The sequence below is a fragment of the Salmo trutta genome, chromosome 23 (genome assembly GCF_901001165.1).
Source record: "Salmo trutta chromosome 23, fSalTru1.1, whole genome shotgun sequence".
Lineage (NCBI taxonomy): Eukaryota > Metazoa > Chordata > Actinopteri > Salmoniformes > Salmonidae > Salmo > Salmo trutta.
The window spans coordinates 5,321,683-5,341,452 of NC_042979.1; the positions used below are offsets into that span (position 1 = coordinate 5,321,683).

Genomic DNA, 19,770 nt, shown 5'->3' on the forward strand with positions numbered 1-19,770 from the left:
TTACAGAGGTCCTTCCGTTCGTTCGGTAATGATGACCGTCACGTCATGGCCAAACACTCCACCATCTACCCATCGTCGTCTGAACTGGAGGCGGTCCAGACCCTGGTGTCCACCGTGGAGGGTGCCCTCAAACACGTCTCTGATTGGATAGACCAGAGTAATGTCCAATCGGTGCAGAGTAACAGCCAGGCAGACGCAGCAGCCGGCCAGACAGACGGCCAGCCGAACCCCACAGACAGCACAATGACCGAGGACGGTAGTGCTGACCATGGCGACGACCTTAACGACGACCCCGACGTTAGTCCCAGCGCCAGCCCAGATGACTGCACAGACAGCAGCAGCAGCAGCAGGTGGGGTCCCGACCGATGCATGCTGCGATATAGGCCTACGGTGTTCTGTTGCGTGTCTGCCAGGTCGACAGTCATTTGTATTGGTTATTTTCTATTTCCAGATATTGGGAAATTTTGACTCTTGATGTTATTGAATTCTATTGATGACTTGATATTGATCTGTTTTCTCTAATAACTTCTGTAGTAGTGCAGTTTATGTAGTTTAGTTAGTTGGTTAGTTAACCTGTCCAATGCCTGTTGTCCTCAGGGAGCCCGGTGGAGGTGTGCTGTGTGGGGTGATGAGGATCGGCCTGGTGGCTAAAGGGCTGCTCATCAAACAGGACATGGACCTGGAGCTGGTGCTGATGTGTAGAGAGAAACCCACAGATGCACTGCTGTGCACTGTCTGCGATAACCTGCCCCTGCAGATACAAGTAAGAGATATGAGAGAGACGGACACACACAAACACACACACCAGGGTTTCCGTTAGCAGGTAATTGACGGTTTTTGCCCCCCCCCCCCCAAAAAAAATGAAAAGCAAAAAATATGATAAATATAATTGTTGCCGGCCAAATTGACGTCAGAAAAAACGATCCCTTTTTGGTTACTGCATGATTCCATATTTGTTATTTCATAATATTTGACGTCTTCACTATTATTCTACAGTGTATATTTTTAAAGAAGTATGGATCACCATTATTTGGACCGTATAGATTAATGAGCCAAATCTGTTTGACCATTTACCATAATGGAATACAAGTTTCAATTCTATTTATTATAACAGATGTTTGTAAACTTACCATTCAAAAGTATGATTGAGTGTCCATATAGCTGTACCTTGATATTTGCATTCTAAGTGAACCTCAAATTGTTTACTGACAGCCCAGCTAGTAGTAGACAAAATAATTCATTTTATTCGTTAATGGAAATATCAGTCTATGGATTCATTTTCTAAATGTAGTGGAATTGAATTGTGTGTATTTCCGTTAGTCGTCGTGCGTCTTGCGTATCACTTGCTCACAGCGTACAGAGCCTATTTTGAGGGGAATATCACTTGTCAGACGGCACACGAGCTGCTGCTGCTCCTCAAATTATTTTATAAAAGACATCCTCGTATGCCATTGGAAACAGGATTTCTCTCCTGTTCTATTGGTTTTCATATCAACTTTCTTTCGTTGTCCAGAAGCCGAAGGCACAATCCTCGTCATATTAGCTACGCATCCTGTTGCATCTTTAGATTCTCCCTCTTTCTACGTTTCTAACTGAGAGTTTCATCTCTGTCACGTATCTAATCGCTTGCATCAGGTGTGCTGTTTAGAATGGCGTTCTCCTGTGAATTGCATTTTGGCAAATGTTTGAAAATGATGTTTTATTACAGGAGTTGCATGTTCTGTTAAGATGAATTACCATCATTTAAATGTGATTTCTCTCATTTTAAGCACACAGGTGGAAGCCCTAATGGGTTATATGCACCCAATGCAAATGAGTCCAGTACATTTCTCAAATGGCCGGTAAATTAAAATCTCCCCGGTCGCGTTGTCCGGCGCCACGGAAACCCTGACACACACACACACACACACACACACACACACACACACACACACACACACTGCTCTGTGCTATGGAACCCATTCATTCAGCAGTTTGTGCTATATTGGACTCGTGTATTCTCCACCTGTAGATAGGAGACACTCGGTGCCTGTGTGCAGAAGGTCTGGCTAGATCGAGTTTTGTAACACCAGACCAAAGTCAGTCCTTCTTACACCCCCCCCCCCCCCCTCCCCCCCAGCAACAGAAGCCAGGAGACGAGAAGCTCTGGTTCTATTTATAAGCTGCTACTATGTATAATTAATATAGGACTGTCAGCCAGGTTTGCTAATTAGTCAAACACACATGTGGCAGCAGAGGTATTCACCCGCGCACGGATACACACACGCATGTGGACACGGCACGAGCACAAACACACATGCGCACGCGCGCGGTAGCAACGGAAAACACAAACACAAGCTTGCGTGAGCATACATGTAGGCAAGGTTAACCTTAGCTACATAAACAGGTATACTCATAGGAACTGCCACTGCATACTTCCTAATCCCAAGCATACCTGTTTCTCCTCAACATATTATTATTTTTGTTTATTTATTTCACCTTTATTTAACCAGGTAGGCCAGTTGAGAACAAGTTCTCATTTACAACTGCGACCTGGCCAAGATAAAGCAAAGCCGTGTGAAACAAACAACACAGACTTACACATGGGATAAACAAATGTACGGTCAATAACACAGTAGAAAAATCTGTATACAGTGTGTGCAAATGTAGTAAGATTAGGGAGGTAAGGCAATAAATAGGCTATAGTGGCGAAATAATTCAAATTTAGCAATTAAACACTGGAGTGATAGTGCAGAAGATGAATGTGCAAGTAGAGATACTGGGGTGCAAAGGAGCAAAAAAATAATAACAATATGGGGATGAGGTAGTTGGGTGTGCTATTTACAGATGGGCTGTGTAAAGGTGCAATGATCCGTAAGCTGCTCTGAAAGCTGATGCTTAAAGTTAGTGAGGGAGATATGAGTCTCCAGCTTCACTGATTTTTGCAATTCGTTCCAGTCATTGGCAGCAGAGAACTGGAAGGAAAGGCGGCCAAAGTAGGAGTTGGCTTTGGGGATGACCAGGGATGACCAGATACCTGCTGGAGCGCGTGCTACGAGTGGGTGCTGCTATGGTGACCAGTGAGCTGTGATAAGGCGGGGCTTTATATAGCAAAGACTTATAGATGACCTGGAGCCAGTGGGTTTGGCGATGAATATGAAGCGAGGGCCAGCCAACGAGAGCGTACAGTTTGCAGTGGTGGGTAGTATATGGGGCTTTGGTGACAAAACGGATGGCACTGTGATAGACTACATCCAATTTTCTGAGTAGAGTGTTGGAGGCTATTTTGTAAATGTCCGCCGAAATCAAGGATCGGTAGGAATAGTCAGTTTTACGAGGGTATGTTTGGCAGCATGAGAGAAGGATGCTTTGTTGCGAAATAGGAAGCCGACTCTAGATTTAATTTTGGATTGGAGATGCTTAATGTAAGTCTGGAAGGAGAGTTTACAGTCTAACCAGACACCCAGGTATTTGTAGTTGTCCACATATTCTAAGTCAGAACTGTCCAGAGTAGTGATGCTAGGCGGGCGGGCGGGTGCAGGCAGTGATCGGTTGAAGAGCATGCATTTAGTTTTACTTGCTTTTAAGAGCAGTTGGAGGCCACTGAAGGAGTGTTGTATGGCATTGAAGCTCGTCTGGAGGTTTGTTAACACAGTGTCCAAAGAAGGGCCAGAAGTATACAGAATGGTGTCGTCTGCGTAGAGTGGATCAGAGAATCACCAGCAGCAAGAGCGACATCATTGATGTATACAGAGAAAAGAGTCGGGCCGAGAATTGAACCCTGTGGCACCCCCATAGAGACTGCCAGAGGTCCGGACAACAGGCCCTCCGATTTGACACACTGAACTCTATCTGAGAAGTAGTTGGTGAACCAGGCGAGGCAGTCATTTGAGAAACCAAGGCTGTTGAGTCTGCCGATAAGAATGCGGTGATTGACAGAGTCGAAAGCCTTGGCCAGGTTGATGAAGACGGCTGCACAATATTGTCTTTTAACGATGGCGGTTATGATATTGTTTAGTACATTGAGCGTGGCTGAGGTGCACTCATGACCCGCTCGGAAACCAGATTGCATAGCAGAGAAGGTACGGTGGGATTCTAAATGGTCGGTGATCTGTTTGTTAACTTGGCTTTCGAAGACTTTAGAAAGGCAGGGTAGGATAGATATAGGTCTGTAGCAGTTTGGGTCTAGAGTGTCTCCACCTTTGAAGAGGGGGTTGAACAGGCTAGTAATAGGGGTTGCAACAATTGCGGCGGATCATTTTAGAAAGAGAGGGTCCAGATTGTCTAGCCCAGCTGATTTGTAGGGGTCCAGATTTTGCAGCTCTTTCAGAACATCAGCTATCTGGATTTGGGTGAAGGAGAAGTAGGGGAGGCTTGGGCGAGTTGCTGTGGGGGGTGCAGAGCTGTTGACCGGGGTAGGGGTAGCCAGGTGGAAAGCATGGCCAGCCGTAGAAAAATGCTTATTGAAATTCTCGATTATCGTGGATTTATCGGTGGTGACAGTGTTTCCTAGCCTCGGTGCAGTGGGCAGCTGGGAGGAGGTGCTCTTATTCTCCATGGACTTTACATTGTCCCAGAACGTTTTGGAGTTTGTGCTACAGAATGCAAATTTCTGTTTGAAAAAGCTAGCCTTTGCTTTCCTGACTGCCTGTGTATATATGGCCTCATATAGCTTGGTGTAGAGTTCACAGTACACCCATAGCAGCATTTTCTTGGCCTTGGTTTAAATTGAGGCCTACATTTCCATGTTAACACATGCTCACATCCATAGCCATATCAGAGCTACATTTTGGCTTGTTTTCCCATATGTCAGTGGAATGTTGTGTGAAACTTGTGGGACATTTATGGTTCTGTCTGATTACTCCAAACCCTTTCCCATCTCCTCTCTCCCCCTCTTTCCCATGGCCACCTCTCTCTCTCCCTCCCTCTCTTCCCTTGTCGGGGCCCCCTCCATGTTAAATAGCTGGTGAGAGAGGCATCCAGTCAGGCAGTGTCATGCGTAGGAGTCAGCATCCCAGTGCTTTAGATCACATTCTAATGGATTGCAGATTGGTCCTGTGTGGCTCGCTGCACAGTTAAACAGCCAACACACTAGCTATGTATCCTTGAGTGTGTGTGTGTGTTTTTTATGTATCTTTGGTAGTGTATTTGTGTGTGTCTATATATGTCTGTGCGCGGGTTTATGTATCTTTGTGTGTGTGTGTGTGTGTATCAGTGTGCATGGCTGTCTGAGTGCTGCTGACACTCTAAAATTCATCATCTGATCTTAAGCCGGATCACTGGGGCCAGAGGTAATTGATTTCCCTTGTATGAGAGAAGAATTAATAAAAAGGACTGACACACACACACACACACACACACACACACACACACACACACACTGTAATTATGTGTGTGTGTGTGTGTGTGGGAAGAATGCATAAAAAGGACATGCACATTGTCGTTGTGTGGCTGGCATTAATACAAGGGATTATAGCGACAGAACTAGCTTTCAGCCTCCACATCAAACAATGTTGTTTTCAATCAGGATCCTTTTTTCTTTCTTTCTTTTTATTCTCCCCTCGCTCTCTCTTCTCATAATCTGCTTTGTAAATGCATCGTCTGTGAGTGTGTATGTGTGTGTGTGTGAAATGCACTGTTGGCGATTGGGCTTGCTCTTAACGTCTTGCACAGCCTGGACTGAGACCAGCTGAGATTGTCATGACCCAAGCCAAGGGTCAAGTGCAGTTTGTCCTGGCTGTGACCTTTAACCCTTGACCTCTAATGCCTGCTGTTATTGACCTCTGACCCCTAACAGAAGTTAACCGAAGAGAAGTATGAGGTGCAGCGCTGTGTGCCAGAGGCAGCCATTTTGGTGTGTAGTTCGACAGAGCCAAAACTCACCCTGAAGGTCACCCTCACCTCCCCGCAGATGAGAGAGGACAGTGACACGGACGAACAAGGTACCACAATCACATCTGTTTCGCTGTTGTTTTTGTGTTTATGTCTGTCTTTTTCTCTTCCAATGGAGGTAGTGAAATGGGGTTAAGGGGGAAATTAAATTAGTTTGTCTTTGCATGGAAGAGGGATATAGAGAGGGGAGGTATTGAGGTGTGTAGGTTTGCATACGCATGTTTGTGCGCACATCTGTGTGTGTGTGTGTATGATTTATGCTACTGCAGAGAGCAGCAGCACTAGTGTTGTTAGCAGCACTCCACTGGGACACAGTAAGCTTTGAAAATATATCCATGGCCCTCTCCCAAGCTACGCCCGTATTCCAATCCTCCTGCCTTGGGGAGACAATACATGCATAAAACAAGACGCCATATTCCCTCTAGTGCTCATCAAACCTTGCTCATGGTGTGCACGTACAGTGCCTTGCTAAAGTATTCATCCCCCTTGGCGTTTTTCCTATTTTGTTGCGTTACAACCTGTAATTTAAATAAATGTTTATTTGGATTTCATGTAGTGGACATACACAAAATAGTCAAAATTGGTGAAGTGAAATGAAAAAAAAGTACTTGTTTCAAAAAATAAAATAAAAAATGGAAAAGTGATGCTTGCATATGTATTCACCCACCTTTGCTATGAAGCCCCTAAATAAGATCTGGTGCAACCAATTACCTTCAGAAGTCACATAATTAGTTAAATAAAGTCCACCTGTGTGCAATCTAAGTGTCACATGATCTCAGCATACACCTGTTTCTGAAAGGCCCCAGCGTCTGCAACACTACTAAGCAAGGGGCATCACCAAGCAAGTGGCACCATGAAGACCAAGGAGCTCTCCAAACAGGTCAGGGACAAAGTTGTGGAAAAGTACAGATCAGGGTTGGGTTATAAAAAAATATCCAAAACTTTGAACATCCCACGGAGCACCAATAAATCCATTATTAAAAAAATGGAAAGAATATGACACCACAACAAACCTGCCAAGAGAGGGCCACCCACCAAAACTCACGGACCAGTCAAGGAGGGCATTAAACAGAGAGGCAACAAAGAGACCAAAGATAACCCTGAAGGAGCTGCAAAGCTCCACAGCAGAGATTGGAGTATCTGTCCATAGGACCACTTTAAGCCGTACACTCCACAGAGCTGGGCTTTACGGAAGAGTGGCCAGAAAAAAGCCATTGCTTAAAGATAAAAATAGGCAAACACATTTGGTGTTTGCCAAAAGGCCTGTGGGAGACTCCCCAAACATAGAGAAGAAGGTACTCTGGTCAGATGAGACTAAAATTAAGCTTTTTGGCCATCAAGGAAAACACTATGTCTGGCGCAAACACAACACCTCTCATCACCCCGAGAACACTATCCCCACAGTGAAGCATGGTGGTGGCAGCATCATGCTGTGTGGATGTTTTTTTATCGGCAAGGACTGGGAAACTGGTCAGAATTGAAGGAATGATGGATGGCGCTAAATACAGGAAATTCTTGAGGGAAACTGTTTCAGTCTTACAGAGATTTAAGACTGGGACAGAGATTCACCTTCCAGCAGGACAATGACCCTAAGCATACTGCTAAAGCAACACTTGAGTGGTTTAAGGGGAAACATTTATATGTCTTGGATTGGCCTAGTCCAAGCCCAGAACTCAATCCAATTGAGAATCTGTGGTATGACTTAAAGATTGCTGTACACCAGTGGAACCCATCCAACTTGAAGGAGCTGTAGCAGTTTTGCCTTGAAGAATGGGCAAAAATCCCAGGGGCTAGATGTGCCAAGCTTATAGAGACATGCCCCAAGAGACTTGCAGCTGTAATTGCTGCAAAAGGTGGCTCTACAAAGTATTGACTTTGGGGGGGTGAATAGTTATGCACGCTCAAGTTTTTAAAATTTTATTTAGTTATTTCTTAGCAAATAAAATTGTATCTGTCACATACACATGTTTAGCAGATGTCAATGAGGGTGTAGCGAAATGCTTGTGCTTCTAGTTCTCACCATGCAGTAATATCTAACAAGTAATCTAACCTAACAATTTCACAACAACTACCTTATACACACAAGTATAAAGGAATGCATACGAATATGTACATAAAAATATATGACTGAGCGATGGCCGAACGGCATAGGCAAGATGCAGTAGATCTTGCCTATGCCGTTCGGCCATCGCTCATTCATATATTTTTGTTTCACAATGAAAAAATATTTTGCATCTTGAAAGTGGTGAACATGGTTGCGGTCATAGTGATTCTTCACCCTGCTATGCTGCCTCAGCAGCCCTGTAGCATGTATCATGGTCAACACCAAGACTATACATTTGACCCATGGGCCTCTCTTGGCTAACCAAACATCCACAGGGCTGGGAGAAGGAAAATCAAAATCAAATTGTATTTGTCACATGCGCCGAATACAACACCGTGAAATGCTTACTTTACAAGCCCTTAACCAACAATGCAGTTCAAGAAATAGAGCTGATCAAATATTTACTAAATAAATGAAAGTTTCAAAAATGGAATCAATCAAAAAGTAACACAATAAATGTACATAACAATAACGAGGCTATATACAGGGTGTACCGGTACTGAGTCAATGTACGGGGGTACAAGATAGTTGAGGTAATTTGTAAAGTGACTATGCATGGATAATAAACAGCAGATAGCAGCAGTGTAAAAACAAAGGGGGGGGGGGCAATGTAAATAGTCCAGGTGGCCATTTGATTAGTTGTTCAGCAGTCTTATAGCTTGGGGGTAGAAGCTGTTAAGAAGCCTTTTGGTCCTAGACTTGGCGCTCCGGTATGGCTTGCCGTGCGGTAGCAGAGAGAACAGTCTATAACTTGGGTGACTGGCTTCTTTGACAATTTTTGGGGGGGGCGGGACAGGGAGCCGGGACAGGGCAGAGTCAGAGCCCCACCCTAGAATACACATGTTCTCTCTGCAGATAAGACACCACTGTCTATCGTCTCTCCCTGTCTGTTTAACTGTCTATTTTCTCCCTCTCCCCGGGTCCTCACTAACCCTGACTAAGTAAGATGAGGTTCGCGTGAGACCAAAGAAACCATACAGAAAAGACCGGTGTAAACGAACACGGATCTGATCGACACCCAGCCACCACATTCCTTTCTTTCTCATCATCGCATTCTCCATCTCTTTCACATACTCGGGTAGTTTGTCACGTTGAGACTGTTCACTGTAAAGTGATGTTGTGAGAGCCGAAACATTGCTAAACAACATCCCTCAAAAGGGTTATAAAATGGCAGCAGTTCCTGTCCTATCGCTCCTCCTCTGTCGGTGGTAGCCTACTGGTGGGGAGTGTGGCATGTTTGTAATTGGGAAGAGGAGATGGGCGTGAGGTAGGGGTTTGCGTCCCAAATCACACTCTAATCTCTATGGGCCCTGGTCAAAACTAGCGCACTATATAGGGAATAGGGTGCTATTTGGAACGCAGAGAGGGAGGGAGAGGGAGACATCTAGACCCGACAAATCAATAGCGGAGCCAGGAACGCACCCATCCATCGTGGTGCTGGTCTAGCTTGCTCGACAGTAAGGTCTGAGTGAGAGATGAGAGATGACACGGGGGCGGCTGTAGATCAAGGGGAACTATCCGCCCCCGCCCCCCCCCCCGTACCTGTTGTATTTCCAGCGAGAGACGGGCGGGTCAAGGGCCCTGTCGCAGTGAGGAACAGCTCAGTGTCACACAGCAACTCACTGGCAAGAGGAACTCATCACAGCAATTGGTATGAACCCAGGCTGGGTGTCTGTCTGTAAACAGTGTGTCTGTACACAGTCTGTACAGTACATAGCTTAAAGAACAGGGCCATCTCCAGAGTCTACTACCGTTGCATTACAAGATGAGGCACGGCACTCTCTCCATTATAATTAAAGATTAAACAAAGTGTGACGTTTTGGTCTCAGCAGACCTTCATTCGACATATATCTAAGGGTGTAATATCGCCCGCTGTGCCTTGCCTGGATGGTAATTTGTATGAACCCACCATCAGTCCCAGTGGTGTCTGTACTCAGCTAAAAGAACGTGACCATTTCAAAAGTCGAATATTGCCCACTCTGGATGGCAAGCCAAGTTGAGAGCCACTCCATTTCAATAGATACTGAGGCTGTATATATTCCTTTAAGATCGATAGGCAATGCTTTATGTATCTTATTAGGCAACGTTTTATGGAACCTATTACGGTGCAGAAATGTATCCATTTCAAGTTTCAATAAGTGCCCTTTCTGACACAGCTTTTTGATCCGTAATGGAATTATATATTATACTACTGCTCTCTTATTTTGTGTTCAGATCAATGTATAGATTTCACAATTGTGCCGTAATGTAATTCATAATCAATCATTCATGTGAAGGAGGGTCGTGATTTATTTTCAACCAGATTAGATACTGCAAAACAAAACCTTGAATTTGTTAGCGCTTCCTGTTGGATAAACCTGTATTTGTCAGTGTCGGTTGGAGCACTGAAAGTCAGTTTCAAAGAGCCATTCATAACCTCAGCCAGAGCTCGTTGTGTAGCTGAGTCGGGTGGTCTGACTGAGGAGAGATGATGAGAGAGAGAGAGAGCGGAAGAGAGAGGGTTAGAGAGAGATTGGGAAAGAGGGAAGGATAAGACAGGAATGAGTGACATTAACCTGTGTAAAGCCTTGAGTGGCCCCATATAGCGATGCTAAACTATTGTCCTCTCACTCCACACCGCGGGTAGAGGAGCTGGTGCAGTAGCTGCGTAGCTGGGAGTGTTGGAATAGTGGAATGGCGGGAGAGAGAACCAATACGGGATAGAAAAATAATAGGCTACTTTATTCATCCATACGAGTCGCCTTGTTTTTCCCTGCTCCATACTCAGTGTACTAAAGCTGGTACAGTTCCTGGGGGTGCTGTATGATAAGTAGCAGGACAAATGCTGCTGATGTTATGATTAGTTTTAGGTCTGTTTTTATCTTCTCTGCACTCGTCTAGCTATGGGCCAGTTTCTCTGGGACATTGAGTACAGAGAGTGCTGCGGCTATTTCGCCTGCTCTCTGCTTCATGGAGGCATTGTAATAATCCACTCCAGAAGCAGCTAGGCACAGACACAAACACACACACAGACACACACACAGACACACACACAGACACACACACAGACACACACACACACACACACACACACACACAAAGATGTCCGTTGTGGACCTGCTGCTTCAAATCAATTCAAATTGTTTTAGTCACATGCGCCAAATACACCATGAATTGCTTACTTGCAAGCCCCTAACCAACAATGCCGTTTAAAAAATATGAATAAGAATAAGAAATAAAAGGAACAAGTAATTTAAAGAGCAGCAGTAAAATAACAATAGCGAGACCATATACAGGGGGTACCGGTACAGAGACAATGTGCGGTGGCACCGGTTAGTCGAGGTAATTGAGGTAATATGTACATGTAGGTAGAGTAATTAAAGTGACTATGCATAGATAATACAGTGGCTTGCGAAAGTATTCACCCTCCTTGGCATTTTGCCTATATTGTTGCTTACAACCTGGAATTAAAATTGATTTTCGGGGGGTTTGTATCATTTGATTTACACAAGGTGCCTACCACTTTGAAGATGCAAAATATTTTTTTGGGGTGAAACAAACAAGAAATAAGACAAAAAACTGAAAACTTGAGTGTGCATAACTATTCACTCCCTCAAAGTCAATACTTTGTAGAACCACCTTTTGCAGAAATTACAGCTGCAAGTCTCTTCGGGTATGTTTCTATAAGCTTTGCACATCTGGCCACTGGGGTTTTTGCCCATTCTTCAAGGCAAAACTGCTACAGCTCCTTCAAGTTGGATGGGTTCCACTGGTGTACAGGAATCTTTAAGTCATACCACAGATTCTCAATTGGATTGAGTTCTGGGCTTTGACTAGGCCATTCCAAGACATTTAAATGTTTCCCCTTAAACCACTTGAGTGTTGCTTTACCAGTATGCTTAGGGTCATTGTCCTGCTGGAAGGTGAACCTCCGTCCCAGTCTCAAATCTCTTGAAGACTGAAACAGGTTTCCCTCAAGAATTTCCCTGTATTTAGCGCCATCCATCATTCCTTCAATTCTGACCAGTTTCCCAGTCCCAGCCAATGATAAACATTCACAGCATGATGCTGCCACCACTATGCTTCACTCTGGGATAGTGTTCTCGGGGTGATGAGAGGTGTTGGGTTTGCGCCAGACATAGTGTTTTCCTTGATGGCCAAAAAGCTTAATTTTAGTCTCATCTGACCAGAGTACCTTCTTCCATATGTTTGGGGAGTCTCCCACATGCCTTTTGGCGATCACCAACCGTGTTTGCTTATTTTTTTCTTTAAGCGATGGCTTTTTTTATGGCCACTCTTCCGTAAAGCCCAACTCTATGGATTGTTCGACTTAAAGTGGTCCTATGGACAGAAACTCCAATCTCCGCTGTGGAGCTTTGCAGCTCCTTCAGGGTTATCTTTGGTCTCCTTGTTGCCTCTCTGATTAATTCCCTCCTTACCTGGTCCGTGAGTTTTGGTGGGCGGCCCTCTCTTGGCAGGTTTGCTGTGGTGCCATATTCTTTCCATTTTTTAATAATGGATTTAATGGTGCTCCGTGGAATGTTCAAAGTTTTGGATATTTTTTTATAACCCAACCCTGATCTGTACTTTTACACAACTTTGTCTCTGACCTGTTTGGAGAGCTCCTTGGTCTTCATGGTGCCACTTTCTTGGTGGTGCCCCTTGCTTAGTAGTGTTGCAGACTCTGGGGCCTTTCGGGAACAAGTGTAAATATGCTGAGATCATGTGACACTTAGATTGCACACAGGTGGACTTTATTTAAATAATTATGTGACTTCTGAAGGTAATTGGTTGCACCAGATCTTATTTAGGGGCTTCATAGCAAAGGGGGTGAATACATATGCACGCACCATTTTTCCGTTAATTAAAAAAATAATGATTTTAATTTGAATTTTTTTCATTTCACTTCACCAATTTGGACTATTTTGTGTATGTCCATTACATGAAATCCAAATAAAAATCAATTTAAATTACAGGTTGTAATGCAACAAAATAGGAAAAACGCCAAGGGGATGAATACTTTTGCAAGGCACTGTAACAGAGAGTAGCAGCGGTGTAAAAGGGGGGGTGACTGGTGGGTGGGCAATGCAAATAGTCTGGGTAGCCATTTGATTAGATGTCCAGGAGTCTTATGGCTTTGGGGTAGAAGCTGTTTAGAAGCCTCTTGGACCTAGACTTGGCGCTCCAGTACCACTTGCCGTGCGGTAGCAGAGAGAACAGTCTATGACTAGGGTGGCTGGAGTCTTTGACAAGTTTTAGGGCCTTCCTCTGACACCGCCTGGTATAGAGGTCCTGGATGGCAGGAGGCTTGGCCCCAGGGATGTACTGGGCCGTATGCACTACCCTCTGTAGTGCCTTGCGGTTGGAGGCCGAGCAGTTGCCATACCAGGCAGTGATGCAACCAGTCTGGATGCTTGAGTACATGGAGAGGAATTGAGTGGAATTTACTAATGTGCTCATTGTGTCAAGTGTCAATGTGCAGCGGGTAGGACGGAGTCAGGCGCAGGACACAGAACTGAGTAACAAACGTACTTTACTCGAATAAACCACAAAAATAATTCCACGCAGGGAAAATACTCCAGCTCACAGAAATAGCGAACACTTAACAACAAACAAACACGCACAAAAACCATGTGGGAACCAGAGGGTTAAATAGGGAATAAATCATAATGTAATGGATACCAGGTGTGTACAATAAAGACAAAACAAATGGACAATGAAATTTTTCTCGTAAAATAGCGATAATATTCCGACCGGGAAACCCTGTTTTCGTTCAAAGACTCAAAGTTGAAAATGGAGTCGTCTCGTGCACGCGCGCACCCGTCTCATTGTTATCAGATTGACCACTTACCAAATGCGCTACTGTTTTTCAGCCAGAGACTGCAAAGTCATCATTCAACGTTCTGGCGCCTTCTGAGAGCCTATGGGAGCCTTAGAAAATGTCACGTTACAGCAGAGATCCTTTGTTTTGGATAGAGATGACAAAGAAGGCCAAGAAATGGTCAGACAGGGTACTTCCTGTACAGAATCTTCTCAGGTTTTGGCCTGCCATTTGAGTTCTGTTATACTCACAGACACCATTCAAACAGTTTTAGAAACTTTGGAGTGTTTTCTATCCAAAGCTACTAATGATATGCATATTCTAGTTTCTGGGCAGGAGTAATAACCAGATTAAATCGGGTACGTTTTTTATCCGGCCGTGAAAATACTGCCCCTTATCCATAACAAGTTAACGACAGCCAGTAGCTCCCGGTCCCCCACATCATAAAAAAAAAGAAGGCACAGGGGCGGAGTTTGGGTGGCGTACCCGAGCGCTGAGACAGCATAGCACCTATCCCAGGGAGCCTGGGTAAACAGAGCCTTCAGGTGACTAAAGCCCTGTCCGCCCCAGCCGACCACTGCAGTCGCACCGTTCCCCCCTTAAGCAGTGAGGTAATGGGAGCCACTACCTGACCAAAGCCCCGGATAAACCTCCGGTAGTAGTTGGCAAACCCTAAGAACCGCTGCACCTCCTTTACTGTGGTTGGAGTCGGCCAATTACGCACGGCTGAAATGCGGTCACTTTCCATCTCCACCCCTGACGTGGAAAGGCGGTACCCTAGGAAGGAGACGGACTGTTGAAAGAACAGACATTTTTCAGCCTTCACGTATAGGTCATGCTCCAACAGTCGACCAAGCACCTTGCGCACCAGGGACACATGCTCGGCGTGTGTAGCGGAGTATATCAGAATGTCGTCGATATATACCACTACATCCTGCCCGTGCAGGTACCTGAAAATCTCATCTACAAAGGATCGGAAGACTGATGGAGCATTCATCAACCCGTACGGCATGACGAGGTACTCATAGTGCCCAGAGGTGGTACTAAATGCCGTCTTCCACTCATCCCCCTCCCGGATACGCACCAGATTGTACGCGCTCCTGAGATCCAATTTTGTGAAGAAGCGGTCCCTGTGCATTGACTCAATCGCACTGGCTATGAGAGGCAGCGGGTAACTGTACCTCACAGTGATCTGATTGATCCCTCGATAGTCAATACACGGGCGTAACCCACCGTCCTTCTTCTTCACAAAAAAGAAACTCGAGGAAGCAGGTGAAGTGAAAGGCCGAATGCATCCCTGCCCTAGAGATTCGGAGACGTATGTTTCCATAGCCGCCGTCTCCTCCTGTGACAGAGGATACACGTGACTCCTGGGAAGTGCTGCGTCTACCAGGAGATTTATCGCACAATCCCCCCCGTCGATGGGGTTGGAGTTGAGTCGCCTTCTTCTTACAGAAGAGCCAAATCGGCATATTCAGAGGGGATGTGCACGGTGGATACCTGGTCTGGACTCTCCACCGTAGTAGCACCGATGGAAACATCTACACACCTCCCTAAGCACTGACGTGACTATCCCTTGAGAGCCCTCTGTTGCCACGAAATCGTGGGATCATGAGAGGCCAACCAGGGAAGGCCCAACACCACGGGAAACGCAGGAGAATGAATCAGGAAGAGACTAATTCTCTCCTCATGACCCTCCTGCGTTATCATACATAGTGGAGCTGTGGTCTCCCTAATCAGCCCCGACCCTAAAGGACGACTATCTAAGGCATGTACAGGGAAGGGCACATCAACACGAACAATAGGGATCCCTAATCTAAGTGCAAATGAATGGTCAATAAAGTTCCCAGCTGCGCCTGAATCTACTAGCGCCTTATGCTGGGAATGTGGGGAAAACTCAGGAAATTCTATACACACACACACACACACGTGCGCAACAGGGAGCTTTTGGTGAGTCGGGTGCCTACTCACCTGGGATGATCCACCAGTGCCCTGCCTGCTGCCTCGACTCCCTGGGGAACCTCCCCAGCACCGACCAGCAGTGTACCCTCTGCGGCCACATGTGGTGCAGGAAATAGCCCCCCCTCCGGTCACCCTCAGAGCAGCACCTCCGAGCTCCATAGGTGTTGGATCGGAGGGGGGATGGAATGGACGGGCCCCGATCCGGACGTCCGCGGGTGGCCAACAGGTTATCCAGCCGGATGGATAAATCCACCAGGGGTGGACAGCGGTGTGGGTTGGGGTGAAGTTGATGGGCGTGTGGGATACCCCCTCTCTCCCATCGCTCCATGGTGTGCAGCACGCGATCCGTGGCTGTGCCAAGATTTTGGAGCATCGTCGCGTGCTGCTGGACGCGCTCCTCCACCGGTAACGGAGGATCTGGTGTACCTGCTGACTCCATATTTTCGGTGCGTGTTTCTATCAAGTGTCAATGTGGAGCGGGTAGGACGGAGTCAGGCGCAGGATACAGAACTGAGTAACAAACGTACTTTACTCGAATAAACCACAAAAATTATTCCATACAGGGAAAATACTCCAGCTCACAGAAATAGCGAACGCTTAACAACAAACAAACACGCACAAAAACCATGTGGGAACCAGAGGGTTAAATAGGGAATAAATCATAATGTAATGGAAACCAGGTGTGTACAATAAAGACAAAACAAATGGACAATGAAACGTAGATCGGTGGCGGCTAGAAAACCGGTGACGTCGACCACCGAACGAACAAGGAGGGGCACCAACTTCGGCGGAAGTCGTGACACATTGTAATGAGAACATTCTGAAATACCAATGTAAGATAAATATTTTTGTCTTATCACAATGTAAGATACGTGCTTTTGTCTTATCATAATAACCCTAGCTTTACCTGGCGTCCCAGACACATTTTTTCTGATCATATAAATAGATGTCCTGGAAATATGGGTATCAGGATAAGAAATATATAGATATATGATATGAAAATGATTGAGAATATTTATTTACCTTTGTTCTGGAAATGTGGATGGCTCTTCTAAGATACTTTAGAAGGAATGGAAGTTCTAACTATCTGAACAACTCCTCTCACGCAGCTACACCACAATCCCATTCATCTCTGTTAATCTGACACAGCCAATCATATCGTCAGGACGCTCATCCTCAGCCAATCATTCGCTGTACTCTGACAGAACTTTGCCTTGGTTAACACGTGTGTGTCCCTTTGTCGTGTGTGTGTGTTTCCCAATTCCAAATTGACCCCTAGCCCCTATTGCAGAGATGTAAGCAATATGCTGAAAACGTACTCTTACCTACACCTCTCCAATCATCCTAGCTCAAATGTCTTGGAGGTATGGGCCATGGTTCGATTTGGGATTAGGAATGTATGTGTCTGGGAGTGTTTGGGATCGACTATATTGCACTCGGCGACCGCAGACTGGCTGTTCTACAATGAGTGGTCAGTCAAAGAGTGGTCAGTAGTCAGTCAGTAGTGGATATACAGTCGATCTCAAACTTCTGTGTGTGTTCTACTTTATACGATATATATATCCCATTCTTATTTCACCAGTGGAGGGTGTTGAGCTGACAGACCCTGCAGACATGCTGGACAGGCACAGATGCCTGGTGGCCCTGGCGGCTCTGCGACATGCCAAATGGTTCCAGGTTGGCTCTCAGTTCTACTTAACCTCTCCATTGTTATTGTAGCCTTATGATCACGTGAAAATGAATGAATCAAATCAATTAATAAAAATACATAATTTATTTGAAACGGCAGCTATCCGCAATTAAAAACATTCATATGATTTAAAAGAAAATCTATTTCTCTCATACAAAAATTACTCATTCATTGAATCTCTCAATCATGCTCTGTTTAGTATAATAGCCTACATACAGAGAGAGAGATTATTGTAAGGCTACAAAAGCAATTGCTACACTTTTCTTTCTTTTGGCTGTTTCGAAACCTGCCTGACTGTCATTTATGTCAAAGCTTCCCTCAAAATAATGTATCCTCTTTCAAGCAAACCTTTATTTGCAGACTCGAACGAATATTCCTCAAGTTTATAATTCAACCCCTTTTCTAGTGACAGTTTATAAAGCATTATTCTTAGCCAAATCAAATCTCACGCTAGCTAAATATGAATGTGTGTTTATTGCACTCCTCTGTTAGTGTGAGTATGCCTCAGTGTTACCTTCCCTCTCTTCTCCGACGCCAGGCCAGAGTAAACGGGTTGAAGTCGTGTGTCATCATCCTCAGGATCCTGAGAGACATGTGCAATAGACTACCAGCCTGGGAGCCACTGAAAGGATGGGTAAGTCTGTCAGTCTCTGACTGTCTGTACTGCAGTTCGCTCACCTAGCTTATTTCCAGTTGTCCTGTGAAAAGACACTGTATTAGAAGAATAATAAACTCCAGCACACTGGTATTGTTGGATTCTCCACAAACAATGTAATGGGTGTCTCAGACTAAATATGTACTGGTGTCTCAGACTAAATATATACTGGTGTCTCAGACTAAACATATATTAGTGTCTCAGACTAAACATTTACTGGTGTCTCAGACTAAACATGTACTGGTGTCTCAGACTAAATATATACTGGTGTCTCAGACTAAACATATATTAGTGTCTCAGACTAAACATTTACTGGTGTCTCAGACTAAACACATACTGGTGTCTCAGACTAAATATATACTGGTGTCTCAGACCAAACATATATTGGTGTCTCAGAGTAAACATATATTAGTGTCTCAGACTAAACATATATTAGTGTCTCAGACTAAACATATATTAGTGTCTCAGACTAAACTTATATTAGTTTCTCAGACAAAACATATATTAGTGTCTCAGACTAAACATATACTGGTGTCTCAGACTAAACATAAATTAGTGTCTCAGACTAAACATGTATTAGTGTCTCAGACTAAACATGTATTAGTGTCTCAGACTAAACATATATTAGTGTCTCAGACTAAACATGTATTAGTGTCTCAGACTAAACATATATTAGTGTCTCAGACTAAACATATACTGGTGTCTCAGACTAAACATAAATTAGTGTCTCAGACTAAACATGTATTAGTGTCTCAGACTAAACATGTATTAGTGTCTCAGACTAAACATGTATTAGTGTCTCAGACTAAACATATATTAGTGTCTCAGACTAAACATATACTGGTGTCTCAGACTAAACATATACTGGTGTCTCAGACTAAACATACTGGTGTCTCAGACTAAACATATACTGGTGTCTCAGACTAAACATGTACTGGTGTCTCAGACTAAACATATACTGGTGTCTCAGACTAAACATATACTGGTGTCTCAGACTAAACATGTACTGGTGTCTCAGACTAAACATATACTGGTGTCTCAGACTAAACATATACTGGTGTCTCAGACTAAACATATACTGGTGTCTCAGACTAAACATGTACTGGTGTCTCAGACTAAACATGTACTGGTGTCTCAGACTAAACATGTACTGGTGTCTCAGACTAAACATGTACTGGTGTCTCAGACTAAACATATACTGGTGTCTCAGACTAAACATATACTGGTGTCTCAGACTAAACATATACTGGTGTCTCAGACTAAACATATACTGGTGTCTCAGACTAAACATATACTGGTGTCTCAGACTAAACATATACTGGTGTCTCAGACTAAACATATACTGGTGTCTCAGACTAAACATGTACTGGTGTCTCAGACTAAACATATGCTGGTGTCTCAGACTAAACATATGCTGGTGTCTCAGACTAAACATATACTGGTGTCTCAGACTAAACATATACTGGTGTCTCAGACTAAACATACTGGTGTCTCAGACTAAACATATACTGGTGTCTCAGACTAAACATATACTGGTGTCTCAGACTAAACATGTACTGGTGTCTCAGACTAAACATGTACTGGTGTCTCAGACTAAACATGTACTGGTGTCTCAGACTAAAAATATACTGGTGTCTCAGACTAAACATATACTGGTGTCTCAGACTAAACATATACTGGTGTCTCAG

General features: G+C 44.5%; 1 protein-coding gene across 9 annotated transcripts in view; it reads left to right on the top strand.

Annotated features, from left to right (window-relative positions):
• The window catches only part of strbp (spermatid perinuclear RNA binding protein), a 133,036-nt gene that overhangs the window by 89,026 nt on the left and 24,240 nt on the right, over positions 1–19,770 (top strand). For 8 of the 9 annotated variants that reach the window (XM_029708583.1, XM_029708582.1, XM_029708584.1 and 5 more), the window contains 5 exons: positions 7–350; positions 598–763; positions 5,777–5,921; positions 17,320–17,414; positions 17,966–18,061. In XM_029708583.1, coding sequence (XP_029564443.1) covers positions 7–350; positions 598–763; positions 5,777–5,921; positions 17,320–17,414; positions 17,966–18,061 — 846 coding nt within the window. Of the gene's footprint in view, positions 1–6; positions 351–594; positions 764–5,776; positions 5,922–17,319; positions 17,415–17,965; positions 18,062–19,770 lie in introns of all 9 variants that reach the window. The other variant, XM_029708586.1, reaches the window with a different exon arrangement.